Source organism: Ruditapes philippinarum, unplaced genomic scaffold (assembly GCF_026571515.1).
Source record: "Ruditapes philippinarum isolate M1 unplaced genomic scaffold, ASM2657151v2 ctg7847_1_1_1_1, whole genome shotgun sequence".
NCBI classification, from domain to species: Eukaryota; Metazoa; Mollusca; class Bivalvia; order Venerida; family Veneridae; genus Ruditapes; species Ruditapes philippinarum.
The window spans coordinates 1-26,253 of NW_026865328.1; the positions used below are offsets into that span (position 1 = coordinate 1).

A 26,253-nucleotide genomic window follows, 5' to 3' on the forward strand; every position below is an offset into this window, starting at 1 on the left:
ATTGTTATGAATTTTTTAAAAGAAGATTATTTAAAGTTTTTTTCTTCGGTTGCCATGGCAACCAGAGTTCTGCATGGAATTAAATTCTTTGAACCAATTTTTAAAAGGTGACCACCAAAGGAACATTCCTGTGAAAGTTTGGAATGAAATTGGCTTAGTGGTTTATGAGGAGATGTCATTTAAAGTAAAAGTTTACGGACGGACGACGGACGACGGACGGACGGACGGACGACGGACGGACGCCGGACGAAAAGCGATCACAAAAGCTCACCCTGTCACTTTGTGACAGGTGAGCTAAAAACATATCGTCATAAATCTTGACTAGCTGAGATCTAATCCTGTTAGGGGAGATCACTGCGTTGGAGCTTGATCTGGTATGTTGATATCGTGTCAGAATCGTAATAATTAATTCAAACTTGACAAAATCACTGTTTGGTATATATTATTTCTTAATCATAGTTGCAATGGGTTGGGTTTCAATCTGAGGTGTCAAATCTGCCATTATGTAGTTTGTGTAGTAAAATAATATATTTTTAATGGATAATATGATGGCAGTGATGTCTTTGAGTTTACTACCAGGAAATTATTAGCGACTAAATAATTTATAGTTCACACTCAGAAAACATATTTAGGTAGATCTAGGAGGCAATTATCAACAGGGGGAAATATTGTAGAAGACTACTTTAAATCAGTTCTGTAAAAAATTGATATTTATCGATAATTTTAGGTGGAAATGTTGTTTAAAGACATATATTGACGAAGAATGATAGGTAGCTAACAACTGACAGCTTGCAGTCACAAAAGTTCATCTCTGAACAATATGAGCGTTAAACAATTGACTTACCACCTCTTTGTTTGATATACTCCGGACATAACAGTGCAGTTTTCTCAAGCCGACTCTCTATCTCTGTTGTGTCCTGTCCATTCTCTGCACAAACGATCAAGTCTAATAAGTCAGTCTGCCAGGTCTTTCTCAGACGCTCTTTAAAGTCTGTGTAACCATTAGCACCTTTGGATATTACTTTTCTCAATATCATTTCATTCTTATCTGTTGGATCCTTACCCTGTAACATTGTATTTTATCAATAAGATTCTACTTTATTTAACCTTTATATAAACTTAATGTTCATTACATTTTTAACACGTTCGATAAGCAGTTATTTTTTGTTGCATTTGTAAGAATAAGATTAGCTTACCAAGTTGACTTTTGAAATAAATCATACAGAAATCTTAAGATATCCTTATAGAATATTTCAAATGTAAGTTACAAGCATTAAATAAGAGTATTCCTCAAATGCCTCAGTAATTATATTACAATCAACAATTCAAATAACTAGAACTCCGCGAGTCGGATGTGTCGCCTTGTGAACAATGTAGTTTAGGAGAAATGGCCAGGACAAAAATGAAATATGAAAAATAACAAAGGGCAATAACTAAAAAAATAATAAGTGCAGAGCAGCAGTTTCTGTGCACTGCACTTCTTATCAATAAGATCTATCATTCTATGATGTTTCAAGTCCATAGCTTTCATACTTGAGGAGAAATGACCAGAACAAAAATAAAGTATGAAAATCAACAAAGGGCAATAACTCAAAAAATGAGAAATGCAGAGTATCAGTTCTTATGCACTGCACATTTTCGTAATGAAATCTATCATCCTATGAAGTTTCAAGTCCATAACTTTTATACTTTCGGAGAAATGGCCTGGACAAAAATTAAGTATGAAAATTAACAAAGGGCCATAACTAAAAAAATTAAGAAATGCAGAGTACCGATTCCTGTGCACTGGACTTCTTCTTAATGAGATCTATCATCCTATGAAGTTTCAAGTCCATAGCTTTTATACTTAAGGAGAAATGGCTTAGACAAAATTAAAGTATGAAAATAAACAAAGGGCAATAACTCAAAAAGTAAGAAATGCAGAGTATCTGTTCTTGTGCACTGCACTTTTTCTTAATAATGAGACCTATCATCCTATGAAGTTTCAAGTCCATGGCTTTTATACTTAAGGAGAAATGGCCTGGACAAAAATAAAGTATGAAAATTAACAAAGGGCCATAACTCAAAAAATAGGAAATGCAGAGTACTGATTCTTGTGCACTGCACTTTTTCTTAATGAGATTTATCATCCTATGAAGTTTCAAGTCCATAGCTTTTATACTTAAGGAGAAATGGCCCAGACAAAATTAAAGTATGAAAATAAACAAAGGGCAATAACTCAAAAAAAAAAAGAAATGCAGAGTACCTGTTCTTGTGCACTGCACTTTTTCTTAATGAGACCTATTATCCTATGAAGTTTCAAGTCCATGGCTTTTATACATAAGGAGAAATGGCCCGGACAAAAATAAAGTATGAAAATTAACAAAGGGCAATGACTCAAAAATTAGGAAGTGCAGAGTACCGGTTCTTATGCACTGCACTTCATTTTAATGAGATCTATTATCCTATGAAGTTTCAAGTCCATAGCTTTTTTAGTTGAAGAGAAATAGCCCGGAAAAAATTAAAGTATGAAAATTAACAAAAGGCAATAACTAAAAAAATAAGAACTGCAGAGTACCGGTCCTTGTGCACTGCACTTCGGGTTATTGAAAGAAGCATGCATACCAAGTTTGAAGTCAATCAGACTTATAGTTACTGAGTTATGATCCGGACAAGCTTAAGGGGACGCCGACGCCGACAATGACACAGACGCCGCCGAAGCCGCCGACAAAAGTAACCCCTTTATGTCACCTTTTCAAGGCGACACAAAAACTCACCATGTCACACATGTCATCAAATACTGACAATTGAATAATGTAATCTAAATTGTACTGGCCTTTAAACTATTTTATATCGTACCTGGATATTCTTTCTGTCTGCGACGGTAAGTAATTCAAAGCCTGTCTCACAATCAATTATAGGATCTGGATGCAAATACTTCTTAAGTGCGACGAAATTCTTAACTATGGCTTTTCGGCAAATCTCAATATCAGAAGACCTTGTCATCTCCAGTTCTTCTTAAAATACAGATTCATTATGTATTATTGATTAATTATCCCTTTAAAGATGATTCGAGATACATTACAAAATATATTATTATCTTGAAAATATTTCATCCATATCAGACTTCCCTTCGTTATGTAATGTACCTTTGCCGTAGAATGCGGAGCCAGAAAAGCTTTAGTGTTTGCTTTTTACTTAGCAGCATGATTTCTATCATTTTAACAACACTGACAAAATGTGTAAATTATTATTGTGCAAGATCGATAATTGAAATTGAGCATGTTATCGCATGCTGAAATAGCTAGTGTACACCGACCCGCATGACCAGTAGTTATGTGGGTTGAGCACATAAATATGGTGGCTTACATCAAAATGTGTCTGAGCATTCCGCAATGGTATCGTTTATCTTTGTTTTTCATGAGGTTATTACTTAATGACCTCCGTTTTTCATTGGTTTATCACATGTTTTGTCCCTTTTGTCGTTGTGTGGTATGTCGCTATAGTTATATCTATCCAACAATGTGGCCATGACCACAAAATGAATAAATGTATTCCTTTCTTTTACATTTTCAGGAACAATCTCCCTGAGCATAGATATGACATTAAGTATCTGTTGTTTCTTACCTTGTGTTCATTTACCAATGGAATGTTCTGCTCAAACACTGCGGTGGTATCGGATATTACATGCGGAGGTGTAAGGCGCCCTAGTCGGAAGTCGTAGGTGGGTCTAGACGATGAGGTAGCCACAGAAGATGACCTACATTGCCGCTTGGTTTCCCTTTGAAGTACGGGTGCCCTATGAAGTGGTGTTGCTTGTGGCTGTCTTTCCGTAGCGCTGTTTTGTCAAGGTTCTCAAGTCGGACAGGCGGTTTCCTCTCTCTTGTCGAGCGTCTCGTTTTGTCTAACATATAATTTAAACAAATTTAAAGAAATGAGCGTTTTTAAAATCATTCTTGTCTACTATACTTTACAAGTGTTTTAAATCATTTTATTTTCTACTATTTAGAATAATATTATAATGAATATAGGCGCACTTTACCGACAATTTACATTTTATCACTACATTTTCAAATAAATTGGACCTTCTGACTTCTCCCATAATTCATTTACATATTTATTTATTTATTCAAATGCTTGAAAGACATATTACTTATGTCGTTATTTAACAGTACATTATTATTAGCTCTACACTCGATTGTCTACAGTTTAGATTGGAGATGTACCAAAACGTCCCATCAGACAACAGGCCCCGTTCAAGATACAGTCCATAGCACGTACTTAATTCTGTGTATTCCAAAGCCACAACGGTTTTTCTTATAATATAAACAAGTAAAAGTCCGATAAAAAATGAGTCTTCAGTCCAAAAGGTATTGGCTCTTAAGTTACTGACAATTTATGTTAATAGACAGATTTACTGACATTTTTCAGTCCGAATACTTTGGACCATATTGTAAAAAACGTTTTGACCCGTTTTGTGACACTTATGACCATGATATAGCCAATGCGGACACGATTGTTGGAATAATAGGACAACTTCGTTACACATTTTTATTACTAGTGATGGTACTGTTTGCTCGTCTTGGAAAATTAGTATTCAATTTCTTAAAGATAATTCTAAAAAATCCTTATTTCCTAGTGTAGTATATTCAAGTTGCACAAAGTACAATATTATCATTAAAGGAAACGCTTTTTCTAGTTGTGTACATAACATTTTTCTTACCATGCCATTGACATAAAATGCAAATAGTATTTTACTATGTTTACCGTGATTGTATATGCATTGTAAAGGTGGAAATAAATTGCAGACCAGGTAAGAATGTTATGTTTATTGGATAATTGAAATCATAGTATTTTACCGCATCCTGAAATAGCTATAGTGCGCCGGCCCAAATTGTCAGTGGTTCTGTGTGTTGAGCAACAATTTTTCAATAGTATCGTTTTTCTTTGTATACGATGGGTTAATAACCTTTTTACCCTCTCCCTTAATGACAATCTGTGCCCCCCTTTCGTTATGTGGCATGACGCCTTTGGTAAATTAGTCAACACGGTGGCCATGTCCACAAATTGACTTTATAAATTTCATTTTTATTTAGATTTTCTGGGACGCACTTTCCGAGCATAATAAAGATACAAATAAATAGTTGTCTTTTACCGTGTCGATTTGTCAACTTGATAACTTGCTCCAAACACTGCTGCGCCATGTCCGCTCGTGGTGGTATGGCTGCTACAGGCGATGGTGTACTTGCCCTTGCTGGTATTGTAGGTGCCCTTGACGTAGACGTATGTGAATTAGGCGATACTGTAGCCGAAGAATGTAACCCATGTTGTTGTGTAGGTCCCCTAGGCGGTATAAGTACTTTATTAGCTGCCGGGGGTTGTGATTTCTTTTGTGGCTGCCTTTTTCGTGGCGGCGGTTCGTCATCGTCTTCATGTCTGGCAGGCGGATTCCTTTTTCTAGTCGAGTGTCTCATTTTTTCTAAAAATAAAAAATCATGCGTTTTATAATTATGCTTTTTTACTATTCAGGATAATGAAGAAATGATAAGTTGACTAAATGGGGTAGTAATGGTTAATGGTGTATTTAAATATCGCTACAAGAAAAACATTATATCGGAAAGCTACATCATTCCCAATCAATCAATTCGTTATACGAGGGTTGTTCGGAAAGTTTTGAGACTGGGTCAATATTTAGCGTTGAAAAAGATAAAATCAAACAAGAGTTTACTATGTATTACTTTAATACCTCATCTATTATAGTGTAAAATTTCATAACAATAGCTTCATGTATACAAAAGCTACAATGCGTTAGGCACATACACTACCGGTGACCCGGCGCACGCAACGACGTTATCCGACGTTGCCGTTATTTCCAGAGTTTAACGTCACCGTAGAAATTCAAGTGCTACTCCTTTTCAAAGTATCTTCCTTCACAACGTACACATTTCTCATGCCTCGTAACCCACTTGGCGAATACATTTCTATACCAGTCAGATTTAAATGTTGCAATAATGCTCATAACTCTAGAGCGCAGTTCAACTAGGTCCTCAAACCGGATTCCTCGTAGTTCGGATTTGATGGCCGGAAAAACGGAAAAGTCCATTGGGGCGACCGCTCCTTTCCTTGTCTTTTGTTGACTTTCTGCCATCCCGAAACTCTTTATGCCATCTAAATACCAATGGTCGACTAGCAGTACGTCCGTTGTTTGCCTGTTCTAGAAGTTGCTTAGTTTCTGTTGGCGTTTTCCAAAGATTAACGCAAAACTTAATAAAACACGCTGTTCCTCTTTTGACGGTGTTTCCATAGTCGTTGTCTTGTCGCGCACGTATTGCTATAATGATCTGCGGTAACGGCTTAAACAACTCGCGGAAATGACGTCCTTAAGTTGGAAGTGACGTCATAAAATTGTCGTGACGTTTGACGCAATTTTAGGGGCTCTTTTTATTCAGTAAGAAAACTTATAACAAGAAAATAGTCCGTGCGCCAGGATGCGTAGACAGGTGTTGCTATGGAAACGATTATATGCCGTATAGTAACGTTACAACGTTTTAAAGACATAACTCGGATAAATAACATATTAAGCTATAATTTGTATTAAATAATATTCGCAGCTGTATGCCTTTAAGATATTATACTGTATATGAAAAACATCTACATGCCAAACATTTAAATAGTCATATTGTTTGCGCAACTACGAGTAATGCATTACCGTTTAACATTTTTCAGACACATGTTTTAAATCATATTCTTTTCATCTGAAATCATGTATGTATTTCAATTAAGATTAGCAACTTAACGACAAACGACGGACACGCTGACATCAAAGAACTCACCTAAGCTCAGGTTAGCTAAAGATAAGATTCCTATTAACATGAATTAATTTGGCCAACCACGGAAACTTGTTGCTTAACACATGACAGGTTTTTATATCAAATATTTATGTAACATATTAAGCTCTGTTTTTATGACATAAAGACAAATTGGAAAAATATGCATAGAAAGCCTAAAAAACATGACATGATTGTTATTTTGTAGTTGGTCTAGACGATGAGGTGACCACAGAAGGTGACATAGATTGCCGCTTGGTTCCCTTTGAAATACAGGTGCCCTATAAGGTGGTGATGCTTGTCGTTGTCTTTTTAGTAGCGTCGTTTTGTCATGGTTCTCAGGTCTGACAGGATGTTTCCTCTTTCAAGTCAAGCGTCCCATTTTGTCTAACATATAATATAAACAATTTTAAAAATTGAGCATTTTAAAATCATTTTGTTCACTTCACTATACTAGTGTTTTTCAATACTATTAGGTATAATATTTTAATGAATATAGGCGCATTTACCAACAATTTATATTTTGTCAGAAAGCTACATTTTTCCCAATCAATCGATTTGACCTTCCGATTTCTCGCATAATTCATATAATTATACATTTATTTATTCAAAAACTTGAAAGACATTTCACTTCTGTTGTTATTTAGTAGTACACTATTATAAGATTTACACTTGATTGACTGAGGTTTAGATAAAAGATGTACCAGTACGTCCAGTCAGACAACAGTCCCTGTTCAACATACAGGCCACAGCCCATACTTTATTCTGTGTATTCCAAAGCCACAACGGTTTTTCTAAAACTTTAAACAAGTAAATGTCCAATAAAAAAATAAGACTTCAGTCCAAAAGGCATTGGCCATTTAATTATAACTTAGTTACTGATTATTTATGTTCATGGACAGATTTATTGGAGCGCACTCCGAATTTCGGAGTGCAAATGTCAATAAATCGGAATACTTCTGACCAAATTGTAAGAAACTTTTTGACCTGCGAACGCGCTTTTTGTAATTTTAGCACAATTTTGTTACATGTTTTTAATACTAGTTGTGGTATTGTTGACTCGTCTTGGAATATTAGTATGAATTTTTTTTAAAGATAATTTAAAAAAACTTGTTTTACCCTAATGTTTGATATTGAAATTGCACATAGTCTATTTGCAAAGGAATACGCTTTTTCAAGTTGTGTACATATTACATAACATTTTTTCTTACCATGCCATTGAAATAAAATGCAAATAGTATGTTACAATGTTTACCGTGATTGTATATTGATTTAAAGTAGGGAATCAACAAATGATATGTTTATTCGATAATTGAAATCATAGTATTCCACAGCATCCTGAAATAGCTAGTGTTTACCGGCTAAAACTGTCAGTGGTTCTGTGTGTTGAGCGAAGATATTCTTCAATTGTATCGCTTTTCTTTGTATTTGATCGGTTAATGACCTTTTTACCCTCTCCCTTTATGACAATTAAGGCCCCCACCCTCTCTTTATGTTGAATGACGCTATTGCTATAACTAGTCAACTATGGAGGGCGTTTGTTGCCAAAATTCCAGAGATGTAATTTGTTCCTTTTGAAAAAGACTTTTGAAAAGCTGCATGTCTAGCATTTTTGATTGTATTCGTGCACAGTAAATAATATACCTCTTAATTGAAAGCACCCGCTTTTAATTAACAAGTTTGCCTGCAAATCCTAACAACAGACTTAATATGAAAAACAAATTGACAAGCTCGTATCTTCCATTGCATATACTACATAAGCATGTAACCTGGAATATACAAATGAAATGTAAAACTCAAATACAGAAAAATGAGTTAAAGAAAACGTGTTTCCTGTTGTAGAAATACAAGAGTACGTGAACACAGTAACATGTTTAAAATGACAAAAGTAGATTCACCAAGTTAAACGATTTTAAGTCATGCATGACGCCCCGCCCCTCTTTGAGTATTTACGAACTTCTATTACCGAAATGTAGGGACAGGTATAATACCCGTCGCCTCTCTCCTTTTTTTCAATAAGGTGAAGGAAAACACGGCGTCCCTTCTAGCTTATTTTATATAAAAAGTCATATATTTTTGGTATCAAATGAAAGATTACTCCATATTACTCAGAAATGAAAATGAATTAAATAGATGTATTAAAATTTTCGTTACAAAATTTATCATTTTTTCCTCTGAAAATCACACTCTCAAATTCAGTAAGAAAAACACAGCGTCCCCTCGAAACTTCTCTTTTATTTTGTAATCAATTTTGATAACTTTGACTCGAAAAAAAGTCTGCTTCATAAGTTTTATAGTACATAAGTATTTCATGCCTAAACTTAAAAATGAATTAAGGAGAAATATTAAAATTTTCGTTTCAAAGTTTATCATGTTACTTTCTGTAAACCAAACTCTGAAATTTAGTAAGAAAAACACGGCGCCCTAACTTACATTTTTATTCCTTGATCAATTTTTAGAGTCAAATATAAGAATTCTTTATGATCTTTCTAGTGATACCTTAAAAATATTTTTTTAAATAAAAAAAAAAATGTAGAAGTATTAAAAATTTTGTTTCAAAGTTATCGTTTTTTGTTTGTTTTTTGTTGTTTTTTTTTCTCTCTTAAAACACACTCATACATTCGGCAAATAAATCACATAGCTCCCTTAAATCGATGGCCACTTGCATAGTTGTGTTGAAAATTTTTCAATGAAATCAATACAAATAATGGATGGGTTTTAGATTATGAATAAATTTACTCGCTTGAAGTTGGTCATTTGTCCCCTAAAAATTTCCAAATCGCCGATGTTTCTCAGGAAAACACGAGGTTAAATAATAAGTTAGTGCATAAGTAATCTTAATCATTTTGTATCAAATAAATGAAAAATCGGCAATTTTCAACTGATGTAGCTAATGATAAAACTTTTGTTACAAATGTAACAAGATTATGTTAGGAATAATGCGGCATGATTTCCCTCAGTTTTATTTAGAAATACGGCAGAAATGCCGGGTTTTATACCTGTTCGCAATAGAAGTTCGTAAATACTCAGAGAGGGGCGGGACGTCATACATGACTTAAATCGTTTAACTTTGTGAATCTACTTTTGTCATCGTTAACACACTGATGTAGTTCTACAACTGGAAACACGTTTTCTTAAACTCCATTTTCTGTATTTGAGTTTTACATTTCATTTGTATATTTCAGGTACAGATAGATATGTATAAGTGTGCAAACATGCATATTTATTGCATGCAATGGAATATACGAGTTTGTAAATATGTTGTCGTTTTCCATGTAAGGTAAGTTGTTACGACCTATATGTAAACTTGTTATATAACGGCGGGAATCTTCAATTAAAACATTGAATTAAGAGGCATAATATGAGCTATGCAAGGGTACAATAAAAATGGCAGGCATAAATTTTCGCATTTTCAAAGTATTTTTTAAAAGGAACACTTTACATGTCTGGAATTTTGGCAACGAGCGCCCTCCATAGTCAACCAGGTGGCCATGTCCGCAAATTTATTCTGTATATTCCTTTTACTATTTAGATGTTCAGGGACGCACTAACCGAGCATAATTTAGACACAAAATGTGGTTGTCTCTAACCTTGTCGATTTGTCAACTTGATGTCTTGCTCCAAACACTGCCGCGCCATGTCCGCTTGTGGTAGTATGGCTATTACAGGCGATGATGTACTTGCCCTTGCTGGTAGTGTAGGAGCCCTTGACGTGGACGTATGTGAATTAGGCGATAATGTACTTGCCCTTGCTGGTAGTGTAGGTGCCCTTGACGTGGACGTTATTGAATTAGGCGATACTGTAGCCGAAGAATGTAACATATGTTGCTGTGTAGGTCCCCTATGCGGTATATGTACCTTATGAGCTGTCGGGGGTTGTGATTTCTTTTGTAGCTGCCTTTTTCGTGGCGGCGGTTCGTCATCGTCTTCATGTCTGGCAGGCGGATTCCTTTTTCGAGTCGAGCGTCTCATTTTTTTCTAAAAATAAAAAATCATTCGTTTTACAATTATTCTGTTTTACTATTCAGTATAATACTAGTTGACTAAATGGGGTAGTAATGGCTAATGGTGTATCTAAAAATCCCAACAAGAAAAACGTTATATCGGAAAGCTACATCATTCCCAATCAATCAATTCGTTATATGCCTTTAAAATATTATACTGTATATGAAAAATATCTATATGCCAAACATTTTAATAGTCATATTGTTTGCGCAACCAACTACGAGTAATGTATTACCGTTAATTACACATCCGTATTTCTCAGAGATATGCTTAATGAACATGTTGCATTATTTTAAAATTTTACACGGTTATTCCCAAAGCCGACTTTAATATATTTGGTTATAAGTTGTCTGACTTTGATATAAACGTAGGCATGTTCATGAGCCTTAAACGAGTAAATGTCTTATAAGTACTGTAAACTCTAAATGTGTTGCACGATAAACGTTTGATTCCGTTTGTATTATTTAGACGCGTTCGTCTAGATTGTAAATACTGAAATCGAATGACATAGTGGTAAAGATGAATAATTTCAAATATGACGATTACGACAATTAACAACAAACCCGTTGTATCCGATTAGTACATATTTTTATATTTTTGAAGATAATAGTTAAAAGAGAAAACACGTGTTTCATTTGTACTGACGCAACGTGGAAAAGGGTACAGCCTATATAATATATTTGCGTGTGAAATATTTTTTTCTTCAAAATAGCGTGGCCTACGAACGGCACATGGAACGGTATATAATTTGTATTCTATATTATAATTATTGTTTTAAATTTGAGCATGTTTTTGTTTTGCTCAATTCAAATCCTGATGATCATTGCGAATTGTGTACTCTACATTTAACATTCTTCACATTTTCAAGTCTAACAGAACTTTTTGTTGACAATTTCATTTCAGAAAGTAATGTTCATTTCATTAGTATCTTTTATTGTATTTTTGTATATAAAATACATATGTAAAAGGCATGGTCTATTTAAATTTGATATTCATATATATTAAGTAAAAACAAGTGTTAGTTTTGTTTTATATAAAATACATAACCGAATGATGTTTTAAATAAGATTCTATTCACTGTAATCAGGTATTTATTTCAATCAAGATTAACAACTTAACGACAAACGATGGGCACGCTGACATTAAAGAACTCACCTAAGCTCAGGTTAGCTACAGATAATATTCCTAAATTTTCTAAAACTCCTGAATTAGTTTGACCAACCACAAAAACTTGTCGCTAAACAAATGAGAGGTTTTTATATCAAAGATTTATGTAACATATTAGGCTCCGTATTTATAACATGAAGACAAATTGGAAGAATATAATATCAAGCCCCAAAAACATGACATGATTGTTATTTTGTTATGAAATAGAAGGGTACAAAAATTATATAAACAATAATGGAATAGGGTCAGTTTAGCACTACTGTTCCCTTTCCAATGTTGAAAAAAAGCATTGAACAAGAACAAAAATATTGTCACGGAGAATCTAAAAGCTAAATTAACCTCTGTTTGCAGTTCAGTGGTCTGACGGATGGCTTACGTAATGCCAGTGAACAACAGAGGACAATAATAATAGTATACAGTTGAAATTAAGTTGTTGTACCAAATATGTATCTGATTCAATGTTTGTGCAAAGATTGCGCTGATTGATTAGCAAACTGGCATTCATCAAAAATGTCATTCTTTATGGGGTAAACATAATATGAACCAATTGCCTCTTCCCAAATGTCATTCTTTATGGGGTAAACATAATATGAACCAACTGCCTCATCCCAAATGTCATTCTTTATGGGGTAAACATAATATGAATCAATTGCTTCATCAAAAATGTCATTCTTTATGGGGTAAACATAATATGAACCAATTGCTTCATCAAAAATGTCATTCTTTATGGGGTAAACATAATATGAACCAATTGCCTCATCAAAAATGTCATTCTTTATGGGGTAAACATAATATGAACCAATTGCTTCATCAAAACTGTCATTCTTTATGGGGTAAACATAATATGAACCAATTGCCTCATCAAAAATGTCATTCTTTATGGGGTAAACATAACATGAACCAATTGCCTCATCAAAAATGTCATTCTTTATGGGGTAAACATAATATGAATCAATTGCCTCATCCCAAATGTCATTCTTTATGGGGTAAACATAATATGAACCAATTGCCTCATCCCAAATGTCATTCTTTATGGGGTAAACATATTATGAACCAATTGCTTCATCCCAAATGAGGTATTGTATTTGATTTAATTAACCATTTTTTTTAAAAAATTGATCGACGTCAGCTTGTAAAATGCTTGGACAATCAAAATAAACTAATGTGTATTGATTGTTGTAACCTTTAATTTTGACAAGGACCTGTTTTTTATTCATTACGGCCAAGTAAGTTAAGGACAATTGTTCCAAAACATTTCAGGTTTGTTACATTATTTTATGTTTCTTTTCAATAAATCCGACAACTTTCTTTTGCATTCCTTTGTATGCTTATTTGTCGACAAATATATGAGATAGTCTTTAGGGGAAATATATGAGACGAAGGATACCATGGACAGATAACATCCAAAGAACGCATCCCCTAACATAACACTTATTAACTCAATGCACTTGTCGTTCGTTTGTGTGAGGCAAACGTTTTGAATTAAAAACATGACTTTCTTGTAACAGTGTTGTATTTTCTCTAGACTTAATCCAAAAATTGGTAAATATTGAAAAAACAAATTAAAAGAAATAAATCATTATATATGTATTGTAACACAGCTTCCCCGACTGATCAGTACACCATGCTAATGGGTAATCTTGATCGTTAATGGTTATACTTGTAAACTTTGTCAAAAACTTTGTCTGTGTTCAAAATATTGTTTTGCCGAGAAATTGGTGTGTCCTAGATATAAAGGTATGTGCCATTTATTGTTAGTTCTAAGAAAACTAAGACCACTGCCTGTCTAGCTGACAGAACTGTTTATGCCTGTTTGGCAGTTATTTAGGGAAATGCTTCTATTGTTAGAATGCAATATTCTGGAAAGTAGAGACCTCCCTATAAACGTTCAGGTAGGCAAGTAACATAGACCGCCTGACATGTTTCTAATCAAAATATAAGTCAGAATATTGGAGTAAAAGAAAACGTGTTTTAGCTTTCTTTTTGGCAAGATTTTCCGTAAACATGAATTGTAGTCAATTTCGTGAAAGAACAACTGTACTAGTTAAATATATCCTATTTATCCCTTTTTGTAAGTCAAAAAAATATCATTATAAAGCCTAGGGTTGCAAAAGTGCCGAGCCTTCAAGGACGGGCGTCCTCCAAAAGCTTAGCCTGCTTAAAAGTCCGGATCGCATCGTTTTTCTCCGTAGAATGTGAAAGGGCATCATTCAATAGTGCTGCAAACCAGTTAAGATACCCAAACGTGATATTTATTACTCAGATATTAAACCACGGTTCTTTTAGCAATTCTGTTCATTTTCAAAGGTCACCTGTCATCTTAACTTTAGTGTTTCTGCCTACAAAAAGTGTCTAAATTAAAACAGTCTTCTGGGATAAATTAAACTCTAATATATTGGAATTACAAGAAGGTATTTTTTTCTGTTTTCCTGTACTGAGCTAGCAATCTTTAACTTTGCGTTCTTAGACAACACATCCGTATTCATTGATATCAATAAGCATAAACTTGGACAAGAGACCGTTCCGCAATATTATATCACTTATGCTCATTTGAAATAAAAATGTGAAAACTCCATTACACCCTGCGTTGTAATGAATGGGTAGAATGCTTTTCAATGCCACCAGATAGATATAGTGCATTCTCTTGCATTGGCTACTGTCATTAAAGTCGGTCGATATTTACATTATACACCACGTTTAACATATCTTAACATTTACATTACGGACAGAAATTGTATTTTATATCAGTTTAATTAGTGGGGCGGGAAATTGAGAAAATAGTGCAAATTGTGATACAAGCATGAAACTTTCAGGAAATCATCTTTAGACCATGTAGATTTCAAAAGTGAAGTGGGCCCAAAAATATCTCTGCTCATTCAAGATGGCCGCCATTTTCAAAATGGCCGCCATATAAATTTGAGTACATTCTAGCTCATTCATTCCAATCTTTTGTACAGACCTTTAACTCACACCAAAAGCATGCATATAATTTCTCCTTTTCAAAAATTTAAATCTCACAAAATTTCTCTTTCATACTTCTTCCAAATCCAAGATGGCGTCCAAAATGGCCGTCGATTTTGTGCAAAACTGTTATATCATTTTTATAGTATAATTTGTTGCACAAATTATGTTTATTATGATAAAACAAGCAATTATCATAGTATTGCAAGCAATCCATAAGTCCCCTACCGGTTAGAACCCCATCAACATTCTGAAGAGCCATTGGCCATTCCCTTGTGTTTCAATTTTTCTCTATTTTAGGTAAATTTGTTGGAAAATTTCTTTAAAAGTGATCAGAGGAAACAGTTTTTATGAACAGACAGACAGAAGGACTGAAGGACTATCTAAAGTTAATATTTGAAACATCCCTGTTACCAAAATATAACATTTTAAAAGCAAAATTCTTAAAGAGGAGATAACTCTTGAATTAAAGATGCAATTTCATAAAAATTTTCAGCTCTTTTTGAATTATCACAAATATTGTTATGTTTGCCATGTTTTAAGCCTATTTATTGCCAAGGCAACTAATATTTTTCCAAAATAGGAAGAACAGATAAGACATGCATAATCTCAAGACTGCTATCTACGCATATGTCAAGTTTCATAAAAATATTTCCAGTACTTTTTGAGTTTTCACTGGATTCAGTTTATGTGTAAAATTTGCCATATTTTCAGTCTATGTGTTGCCATAGCAACCAGAATTTTCAACATAGGAAGAAAAGAAAAAGACGTGCATAATCTCAAGACTGCCATCTACCCAAATGTCAAGTTTCATAAAAATATTTCCAGTTCTTTTTGCGTTATCACTGGATCCAGTTTATGTGTAAAATTTGCCATATTTTCAGCATATGTGTTGCCATAGCAACCAGAATTTTCATCATAGGAAGAAAAGAAAAAGACGTGCATAATCTCAAGACTGCCATCTACTCATATGTCAAGTTTCATAAAAATATTTCCAGTACTTTTTGCGTTATCGCGGGATCCAGTTTATGTGTAAAATTTGCCATATTTTCAGCCTATTTGTTGCCATAGCAACCAGAATTTTCAACATAGGAAGTAAAGAAAAAGACGTGCATAATCTCCATACTGCCATCTATCCATATACCAAGTTTCATAAAAATATTTTCAGTACTTTTCAAGTTATCGCGGGATCCAGTTTTGTGGACGGACGGACTGACGGACTGACAGACAGACAGACAGACGGACGGACAGACGGACAGACGGACGGAGGGTAACCCTAAGGTCCCCTCCGGTAAACCGGTAGGGGACTAAAAAGTGTTTAAACATATCAGAGATAATCAAATTATATGTAAATCTCAATAAAAGTAAACATTTAAAAAGTTTTTGTCTAAAAATATCTTTAAAAAAGATCAAGAAAAAATTCAATTTTTTTCATATTTTTCAAATTTGAATTTCTAAAGTAATGTACAAAGTTAAAAAAGTTACTGTATATCTTAAACTGTAATTGGCATTCCATTAATATCATGTGTTTATTGTAAAGAATGTAAGAAAAGCATTAAATCTGTAGGTTTTATATTTTGTGAAAGTGGGTGGGGTAATTTTATATGATAATTGTGAAAGAAAAAACAACAGAAAATTTACATAGCTAAGTTCATTCTATTTCTTTGCTTTTTTACTTTTCTATGAATTCTTATGCAAATGTTCAAACGTAAGAAGTACATTTTATTGGATGAAAGTAGTTTTGTCTTCCTTCGGGCAATTTGGTGGGTGAGCAAGAAATGCACATACAAACATGTGTATACATTCAGTTATTAAATTTGGTTGCATGATAATTCTTGTTTCAATATATTTGATATCATATATTAATTGTTAATCGTAAAGACATATAAGAAGACAATAAATCAACTAAACGTGCTTAAAATAGCAAACATGTACTTGAATGTAAGGTATAAAGGTAGTCTATAAACGCATATTATATTTTTGACTCCTCCACAATTTTATATTTATAATATAAACATGGCTTAAAAGCCAACAAAATGTATGTGATGTGAAACATATATATCAATGATATGGCCTGGCCTGCATACAACTTTTTAAAAAATGTTAAGATACAAACTAAGTGTACTAGTATTTCCTAAAGTAATCATATCTTATTTTTTTCTTTCAATAAGAGGGTAATGATGACCCTGGATCACTCACCTAAGATCATTGTTGGAAAAAAGATCATTTTGTGAGTGTCAATTATGTCATAACACACATGATTTGTGTCATAATTGAATCCGGTTGCTTTTAAAGAAACATGCTCAATATCTGCTTTCAATTTTTTATTTCACACGAGAGAACTTTAATAACCATATCTATATACGAGTCCATATAAACTTAGTGACCTTTTGTGTTTGGTAAATTTGGACCATGTTGTCCATGATATATCATCATAATTATGATGATACAGTTTAATGTATATGCGTCGGATAGTGTAGATTAAGAGAAAACAGATTTATTACAGTAGTCTTTGTAAATTAAGTGATACCATTGCAAAACCATTTTAGACTGCAGTAGCATCATACAAATTTATGCATGTTATATCAGTCTACATCCCAAATATCTTATTTCAAGTCAATTAAGTTTAACACTAGATGTTTTTAATGTGTTTTCCTATACAAGTCTGTGAACCCAGGTGGCTCTATGAGCATGATTCATTAAATGTGTTAATAAAGACCCAAGGTGGCGCTACATGCCAGCTTAGAACCAGGCCCCGTGTTCACTAAGAAAATATCAGGATCAGGATCAAGTGATCCTGATTTTATTTTCATTGTTTAATGTTACTAAAATTATTTGTGTATTGTTGAATAAAAATTGTAAATATTCAAAATGTAAAAATATGCTGATTTGCAAAGAAAACAAACTATTTTGGGATAAAATCAAGAAATAACAAAACAAATACAAAAATATTTGGATCAAAATAAGGATCAATTTTAGGATCAGGATCAATATTTGGATCAACTGTAAAATGCCCAATATCTTGCAAAATTAACAATTAATTTATTCTAAAATTTCATATACTTGCTATTTCAAGTCCAGTTTTATCAAATTTATAATCAAATATTTATCTATGAGGATAAACAATGAAGAATATCAGGGTTTTTAAATTTGATCCTAATCTTGATCCTGATCCTTAAATCTTTGTGAACACGGGGCCAGTGCTCTATGCATTTTGATTTTTGAGAAAAAAAAATTTATTGCATGTACACTAAATGATACAAAAGTGTTTTATATAACTTTTAAAGAGGTCTTCTTTACTTGGCAAGGTTATATTTTGACTATCTAAGCTCTAGGCATTACAGTTTGTTTGTTTGTTGATTTTTTTTAATAACATCAACAACAAAACAACTTCAATGCGATTCCCTACACAAGTCTTTAAAAACTGTGTTCCTGAGGGCCTTTAAATCATGTTCCTGCAGTCCAAAATGGCTTTCCCTGTCACTTAGTTTACATTGACGTATATAATAAAAATCTTCTCCAAAACTACAGTGCACAGAGAAGAGAAAATATCGTATATCATAACATTGTGATGCTATATAATAAAGATTATGAACTATTGGCATAGGGTCAAAATCACTTAGTTTACATGGACTCTTATTGGAATATAGTTATATGAGTCTTCTTGTAGTTCTGAGAGCCTAGTTATTGGACATGATTCTTTTCAAATAGTTTATAAATCATGACTGGTGAAAAAAGATACTCCTTATATGATTTTAGCATTCTTCAGTATAAAAGAATTATAGACCTTTTCCAGCAGTGGGCCTTAGGCGCGTGATCTAGGGTCAACAATGCTTTTTTGTTTTATGGGAAAAATAAAGTAGGAACACATTTAGTTTATATTCCAAAGTATAAGCTATGTTTGTTATGTGGGTCAAGCGGTTTTATTGATACCTATTTTAGCACACCTAGTCATTAGATAATATGATGTATCAGTCGCCTAAATTTTTGTTTCTTTTGAAAATATCATGTCTACGTAAGTTATTAGAAATGGATGGTACTTATTCAATTATACCTGGTTACAATGATGTGCAAGTAAATATAACTTTGAATCATTCTGTTACAAGCTTTTAGCAAGACTAAATTGTGCAGGAAATAATTGTATTCATAAATAGACAACATTTCACTAAGGTCCAGGCATGATTTTATCTAACATATGGTTCGTTGATGAATATTCAGTCTTCTTTCTGTACAATTATCAAATTATATTACGACTATTGAAACAACTTATATCATGCAAACATTTAATAACTGAATGTATACATATGATTGTATCTGCATTTATTGATATTATAGTACACCCTCTAGACCTGAGGGAAAACAAAAATACCTTAATACAATAAAATACCTTTACAGTGAATATTTGCATAAGAATTCTTAAAAAACGTTATTTTATACTACAATTGTCTGATAAATTTACCCCACCCACTTTTAATAAGTATAAAACCTTCACATTTTTGTTTGTTTTTGTTACAATTATACAATACAACATAGTGTTGATTGAATATCAAATACACTTTAAGAAACTATGTAACTTTTGGAATTTTGTACATAGACCTAGAAAACCATGTTAGAGAAAAATGAAAAAAATGGCACCTTTTCTTTGATTTTTTTAAGGATTTTTGTACAAAAAACTAAAAACATGACTAACAATGTGGTTAACCTAAAATTTGATTTTTTTTCTAATATATTTCACAATTTTATATGGAAATACGCATACCGTGTGCAAAAAATTATACTACAAAAGAGATATATCAGTTTTCATTAAAATTGGCAGCCATATTGGACGCCATCTTGGATTCTGAAGAAATATGCAAGAGAAATTGCTTAAAGATTTAAATTTTTGAAAAGGGGAAACTATATGCATGCTTTGGTGTAAGTTTCAGGTCTGTACAAAAAATTGGAATGAATGATCTATTATGTACATCAAATTTACATGGCGGCCATCTTGAAAATGGAGGCCATCTTGAATGAGCAGAGATATTTTTGGGCCCACTTCACTTTTGAAATTTACATGGTCTAAAGATAATTTCATGAAAGTTTCATGCTTGTATCACAATTTGCACTATTTTGACAGCAAAGACCTTATTTCCCGCCCCACTAAATGTTTTTATTTCAAATTGATTTAAAAAAGAAAACCATTAAGACCCGTCTCCGCGCCCTCGGATATGGTTAATTGCATTTACTTCTTCTGTTTTCTGTACGATTCCCACTGTTGTAGGAGTTGTTGTACTATACACAATTAAAACCCAAACATGTCACGACTTATCTTTTTATAGATAAATATAAAAGCGAAAGCAGATATCGTATTTCAATTTTGCTGAAGTACAGAAAGTACTTAAGTAAATGATATGCTTTTAAGGTCAGTCATTAAACTTGAATAAATAAAACAATGCAATCATTACAATATTACTCAATGGATGTCCTTTATCATTCAATTTAATCAATTCACTTTTTAACTTTCCTGTTCAATATTTGTTACAAATCAATGTCTTACATATCGTTTCACCATTCTAGCAGTCGATTTACTGTAAGCTAATAAAACATTCATTCTTTTTTTATAGATACATGTAAAAAAAAAGACTTAATACGTCAATGCAGATATCATATTTCTGTTTCGCTCCGCTACAATAGAACTTTTTAATTATGTTTTTAAAAGTCGGTCATTCAATTTGTGTGAATAATTAGCTTAACGTTCAAAAAATCACGGTATAATTTGAAACAGATATCTGTAATCGCGAGATTTACAGCGTTAACAACAATAAAAAAAAACTTATATTATGTAACAAGTTGTAAAATAAAGGGTAGCATCCCCCCGAAAATGAAACTAACAAAAAAAAAAACAGCAACTGTGACCACCGACAAGGAGCCCAACAGGTTTATTGAACTCGTTCTGTTTGCTTTTTTGTTGTAGTTCTTTTGATGATCTTGTTTTTTGGGGTTTTTTGTTTTTGTTTTTTTTGCACCAACACGGAACATGCAGAATTTGTCATATAGCTTTAATGGTTGAGGAAGGTACAAACAAACACTGACGTTCCGTAGACTAGCTTAATTGTAAAAAAAAAACATATTCTTACGTACATATATCAGTTATACAGAAACTGTAATACACAATGTTAACATCAGATTTTCAATAGTTTCCTACTTTAAATACGTGATAATATTGAGCGCACATTGCATTTTAAATGTTCGTGATAGTACAAATGTACTTTCATCATGTACACTTCTCATGTTTTAGTCATTAATATGACAAAAAACCATAAATTCTGTCTAAACATACAATATATTTGTTTCTTGAGACAGATATATTCATTAACTGAATGATACTAAATCCTTGAAAAATGTTCTGTTTGGTGTAATTTATTGAAACAAATACATTTGCAAACCGACCAAAACAAACAATAAAATTTTTACTTTGATTAAAATAAGGTGAATAACTTCAGATACATCAGTCAGCTATCTTTAAATTTGTGAAGATCACCCTATGCGTACATTCACTAACATTAATAGTTTGGATTTATCTCAACCCCGAATTTAGAAAGGAATATAATTCAAGTTTTTTTTTTCTTTTCTTTCCAAATAGTCAGTTTTGATAAATGGATCTCTTCGGTGCCATATTACTATAATGTAATTGTATTTTAGTATACCCATCTTTAAAATATTACAGTTGATTTCATTGAAAATAGTAACGCCTGAAGCAGAGTGTATTTAAGGCCATCATTTTGGAATCATACATCAAAGAATGATAATATTGGTTTGTGTTGTCCTTTTTTGACTGACTTCCATGCTGCTTATTAATCGTGGATTGTAGTATTTTAGCATTTTACTCATTTAAAACTGTATGTGATTGGCTTAGCTGGGCAATTCGGAATTGTTATTGTTCTTTGGAGAATATTTAATTTTACATGGTTATGCTACAATAACTACAATATATTTGGTTTTAAGTTGACTGGCTATAATATAAACGTAGGCATGTTGCAAGAGCCTTAAACGAGTAAGTGTCTTATAAGTACTGTATAAGTAATAGAAAGAGCACCGAAACATGAGGCTACGCCCCCTCGTACAAATCAGATTGCTGAGTGTTTTGGTGTTATTTCTCTTTTGTATCATAGTCAAACATAAAAGCACGGTCCTTGTTTCACAATATGAAACCCCAGGAAAAAAGTAACCAATGAACGCGCTTCTGAATATCATATTTCTGTCGCGTCTCGTTTCTCTGCCGTCACAATAAGTAATCCCCGGCAAGAATGAACCAATCAATGGGCGTGCACAGGAGTGCGGGTAACTAATACCTGCACTCCAGTTAACGCACTGTGCTTGTATATGTATACGATTTAACTCTGACGCATTTTCAACAGAAATGTCCCCAAACTATTATACAATCTTATTGTGTTGCACGATAAACTGTTTGTATTATTCAGACGCGCGTCTAGATGGCAAAGACTGAGATCGAATGATATAGTGGTAATGATAACTTAGCTCAAATATGACCTTTACGACAATTAACAACCAACCCGTTGCACCCGATTAGTCCATATTTTTATATTTTTGAAGATAATAGTTAAAAAGAAAATATGTGTTTCAGTTGAACTGACGCAATGTGGGAAATTTTACAGTCTATCTAATATTTTGTGTCTGAATTATCTTTTAGAAAATAATGGGGCCTACGAACGGCAAATGACATGAATGTTTAAACAGGTATATAATTCCTAGTCTATATTGTATTGTTTTAAATTTGAGCATGTTTTTGTTTTGCTCAATTCAAATCCTGATGATCATTGCGAATTGTGTACATTTAACATTCTTCACATTTTCAAGTCTTACAGATCTTTTTGTTAACAATTTCATATCAGAACATATCTTTTATTGTATTTTTGTATATAAAATACATATGTAAAAGGCATGGTCTATTTAAAGTTGACATTCATATATATTAAGTAAAAACAAGTGTTAGTTTTGTTTTACATAAAATACATAACCGAATGATGTTTTAAATAAGATTCTATTCACTGTAATCAGGTATTTATTTCAATTAAGATTAACAACTTAACGACAAGCGACGGACACGCTGACATCAAAGAACTCACCTAAGCTCAGGTTAGCTACAGATAATATTCCTAAATTTCCTAAAATTCCTGAATTAGTTTGGCCAACAACAAAAACTTGTCGCTTATCAAATGAGATGTTTTTTATATCAAAGATTTATGTACCTTATTAAGCTCCGTTTTGATGGCATGAAGACAAATTGGAAAAATATAATATAAAGCCCAAAAAACATGACATGATTGTTATTTTGTTATGAAATAGAAGGGTACAACAATTTTATAAACAATAATGGAATATGGTCAGTTTAGCACTACTGCATGGTCCCTTTCCAATGTTGAATAATTTAAACAAAAGCATTAAACAAGAACAAGAAATATTGTCACGGAGAAAGCAAAAGCTAAATTAACATCTGTTTGCAGGTCAGTGGTCTGACTGATGGCTTACGCAATGCACGTGAACAACAAAAGACAATAGTAACACTAATTAGTTGAATTTTAGTTGTTGGACCAAAGGTGTATCTGATTCAATGTTTGTTCAAACATTGCGCTTTTAAGCAAAATGGCATTTAGCAAAAATGTCATTCTTTATGGGGTAACATAACAGAACTGTTTATGCCTGTTTGGCAGTTATTTAGTGAAATGCTTCTATAGTTAGAAATCAAGTAGAGACTTCCCTAAAAACGTTCAGGTAGGCAAGTGACATAGACCGCCTGACATGTTTCTAATTAAAACATTAGTCAGAATATTTGAGTAAAAAATTGTGTTTTAGCCTTCTTTTGGCAAGATTTTCTGTAAACAAGGATTGTAGTCAATTTCGTGAAAGACCAACTGTACTGGTTAGATATATCCTATGTATGACTATTGTAAGTCAAAACAATATCATTATAAAGCCTAGGGTTGCAAAAGTGCCAGGCCTTCAAGGACGGGCGTCCTCCAAAAGCTTAGCCTGCTTTAAAGTCCGCATCGCATCGTTTTTTCTCTGTAGAATGTGAAGGGGCATCATTCAATAGTGTTGTAAACCAGTTTAGATACCCTTACGTGATATTAATTATGCAGATATTAAACCACGGTTCTTTTAGCAATTTTGTCCATTTTTCAAAGGTCACGTGCCATCTTAACTTTAGTGTTTCTGCCTACAAAAATTGTCTAAATTAAAACAGTCTTCTAGGATAAATTTAACTCTTATATATGGAATTACAAGAAGGTATTCTTTTCTGTTTTCCTGTACTGAGCTAGCAATCTTTAACTTTGCGTTCTTAGACAACACATCCATATTCATTGATATCAATAAGCATAAACTTGGACAAGAGACCGTTCCGAAATATTATATCACTTATGCTCATTTGAAATAAAAATGTGAAAACTCATGATTTTCAATATTTTCCTACTTCAAATACGTGATTGTATTGAGCGCACATTGCATTGTAAATGTTCATGATAGTACAATTGTACTTTCATCATGTACACTTCTCGTGTTTAAGTCATTAATATGACAATAAAGCTGTAATTGTTACGTAAAATTCTGTCTAAACATACAGTATATTTCTGTCTTGAGACAGATATATTCATAACTTGAATGATTTCAAATCCTTGAATAATGACATGTTTGGTGGAAGTTAATGAAACAAATAAATTTGCAAACCGACCAAAATAAACAATGAAATGTTAATTTTGCTTAAAGTAAGGTATTACTAAATAATATATATATATCATAAAAGACACATCGGTCAGCTATCTTTACATTTGTGAAAATCAGCCTATGTGTATTCATTAACATTAATGGTTTGAATTTTTCTCAACCCCGAATTTATGCAGAAAATATATCTCAAGTTTTAACTTTTCTTTCCAATTGTCCAGCTCAATGCGTTTTGATTAACGCGTCTTCGGTGTCATATTACTATAAGGTAACTGTTATTCAGTAAACACATCTTTAAAATATTACAGTTGATTTCATTGAAAATAATAAAGTCAGTAGCATAGCATATTAAAAGGCCATAATTTGGAATCATACATCAAAGAATGATATAATATTGGTTTTTGTTGTTCTTTTTTGACCGACTTGCATGCTGCTTATTAATCGTGGATTGTAGAATTTTAGCATTTTACTCGTTTAAAACTGTCGTCAGCGCTTTACAAATGTAATTGGCTTAGCTGGGCACTCCAAAATTTTTATTGTTCTTTGGAGAATATTTCAGATTTGTTTGTTCGGAGAAGATTATGGTCATATCATTTTAATTATATCTTTACTCATATTGTTTTAGTTTGTGACTAAGTCACTAAATGGACAGGATTTAAGTCAAGCAAAATCAAATTTTAAACTACAGCGCGAACTAAAACTTGTTTATGAGCTGAAGGGACTTCTTCACAATAAGCAGTCGTTTCACAAAATTTGATATGCACAAAGTCCATGGATCCCCTATTATATATAACCATATTTTAATTGAACTCAAGACATTAAAAACTGTCAATAATTATTGTACAAAATATTCAATGAAATCGGATATAATGTTTTCAAAACATCAATGGTACATTATGTTCCATTCAAAAATATTTTAATTGTTTTGGTCCATCTAAGATCATAACCGACTCATCAGATGAGTCCACACACTTTTAAACGATTTAGCCATTTATATTTATTCATATGTATTTTCGGTCGGTATATTTTAGCTGTTATGAAATATGACTTTTTATTCTTCGATTTCATTGAAGCCTATTTCGTACTTTACTCGCTTGTTGAAGAAATCTGTCTTTGAAAAGGTGACACATGAACATATTGTGAAATTACGCTATAAACCTTAATCTATATAAAAATGTGGTTTTGACAAAACTCAATTTTAGATTCAGAACAAAGATTTCTACTACAAGAGACTATCATATTAAGATAATTATGCATGATAATATTTAACAAGAATTTGATGCAAATTGTATTGTAAATAAAATTACTGGAAATCAGCTGTATATGTTAGTACCATTGTCGTGGAAATTAAACGTTAAAATACTTGAAGTAAGTTGAATGTTTGTGTTTACTATTATAATTATGATGAATGCTGACAATAATCAATTATTCAAAATATATATTCAGATAAATCATAAGCGTGTCTTCAAAATCAATATAGTCAATATTTATTTATAAATACATGTCTGGTATGTTAATATGCAGTCCTTTGTCCTTAGTTGACGCAACATAGACGAAACTGGTAATACTTTATATTACCACCCTTGTATATGAA

The 26,253-nt window shown here is 32.7% G+C and overlaps 1 protein-coding gene across 1 annotated transcript in view; it reads right to left on the reverse strand.

The window, feature by feature from the left end:
- Positions 1-3,686: 3,686 nt before the first annotated feature.
- Positions 3,687-26,253, reverse strand: part of LOC132728659 (serine/arginine repetitive matrix protein 1-like) — a 32,832-nt gene continuing 10,265 nt past the window's right edge. The window contains exons 2-4 of the mRNA XM_060714337.1: positions 10,397-10,784; positions 5,135-5,458; positions 3,687-3,883 (exon numbers count right to left, since the gene is read on the reverse strand). Coding sequence (XP_060570320.1) covers positions 3,687-3,883; positions 5,135-5,458; positions 10,397-10,778 — 903 coding nt within the window. The 5' untranslated portion in view covers positions 10,779-10,784. The remainder of the gene's footprint in view (positions 3,884-5,134; positions 5,459-10,396; positions 10,785-26,253) is intronic.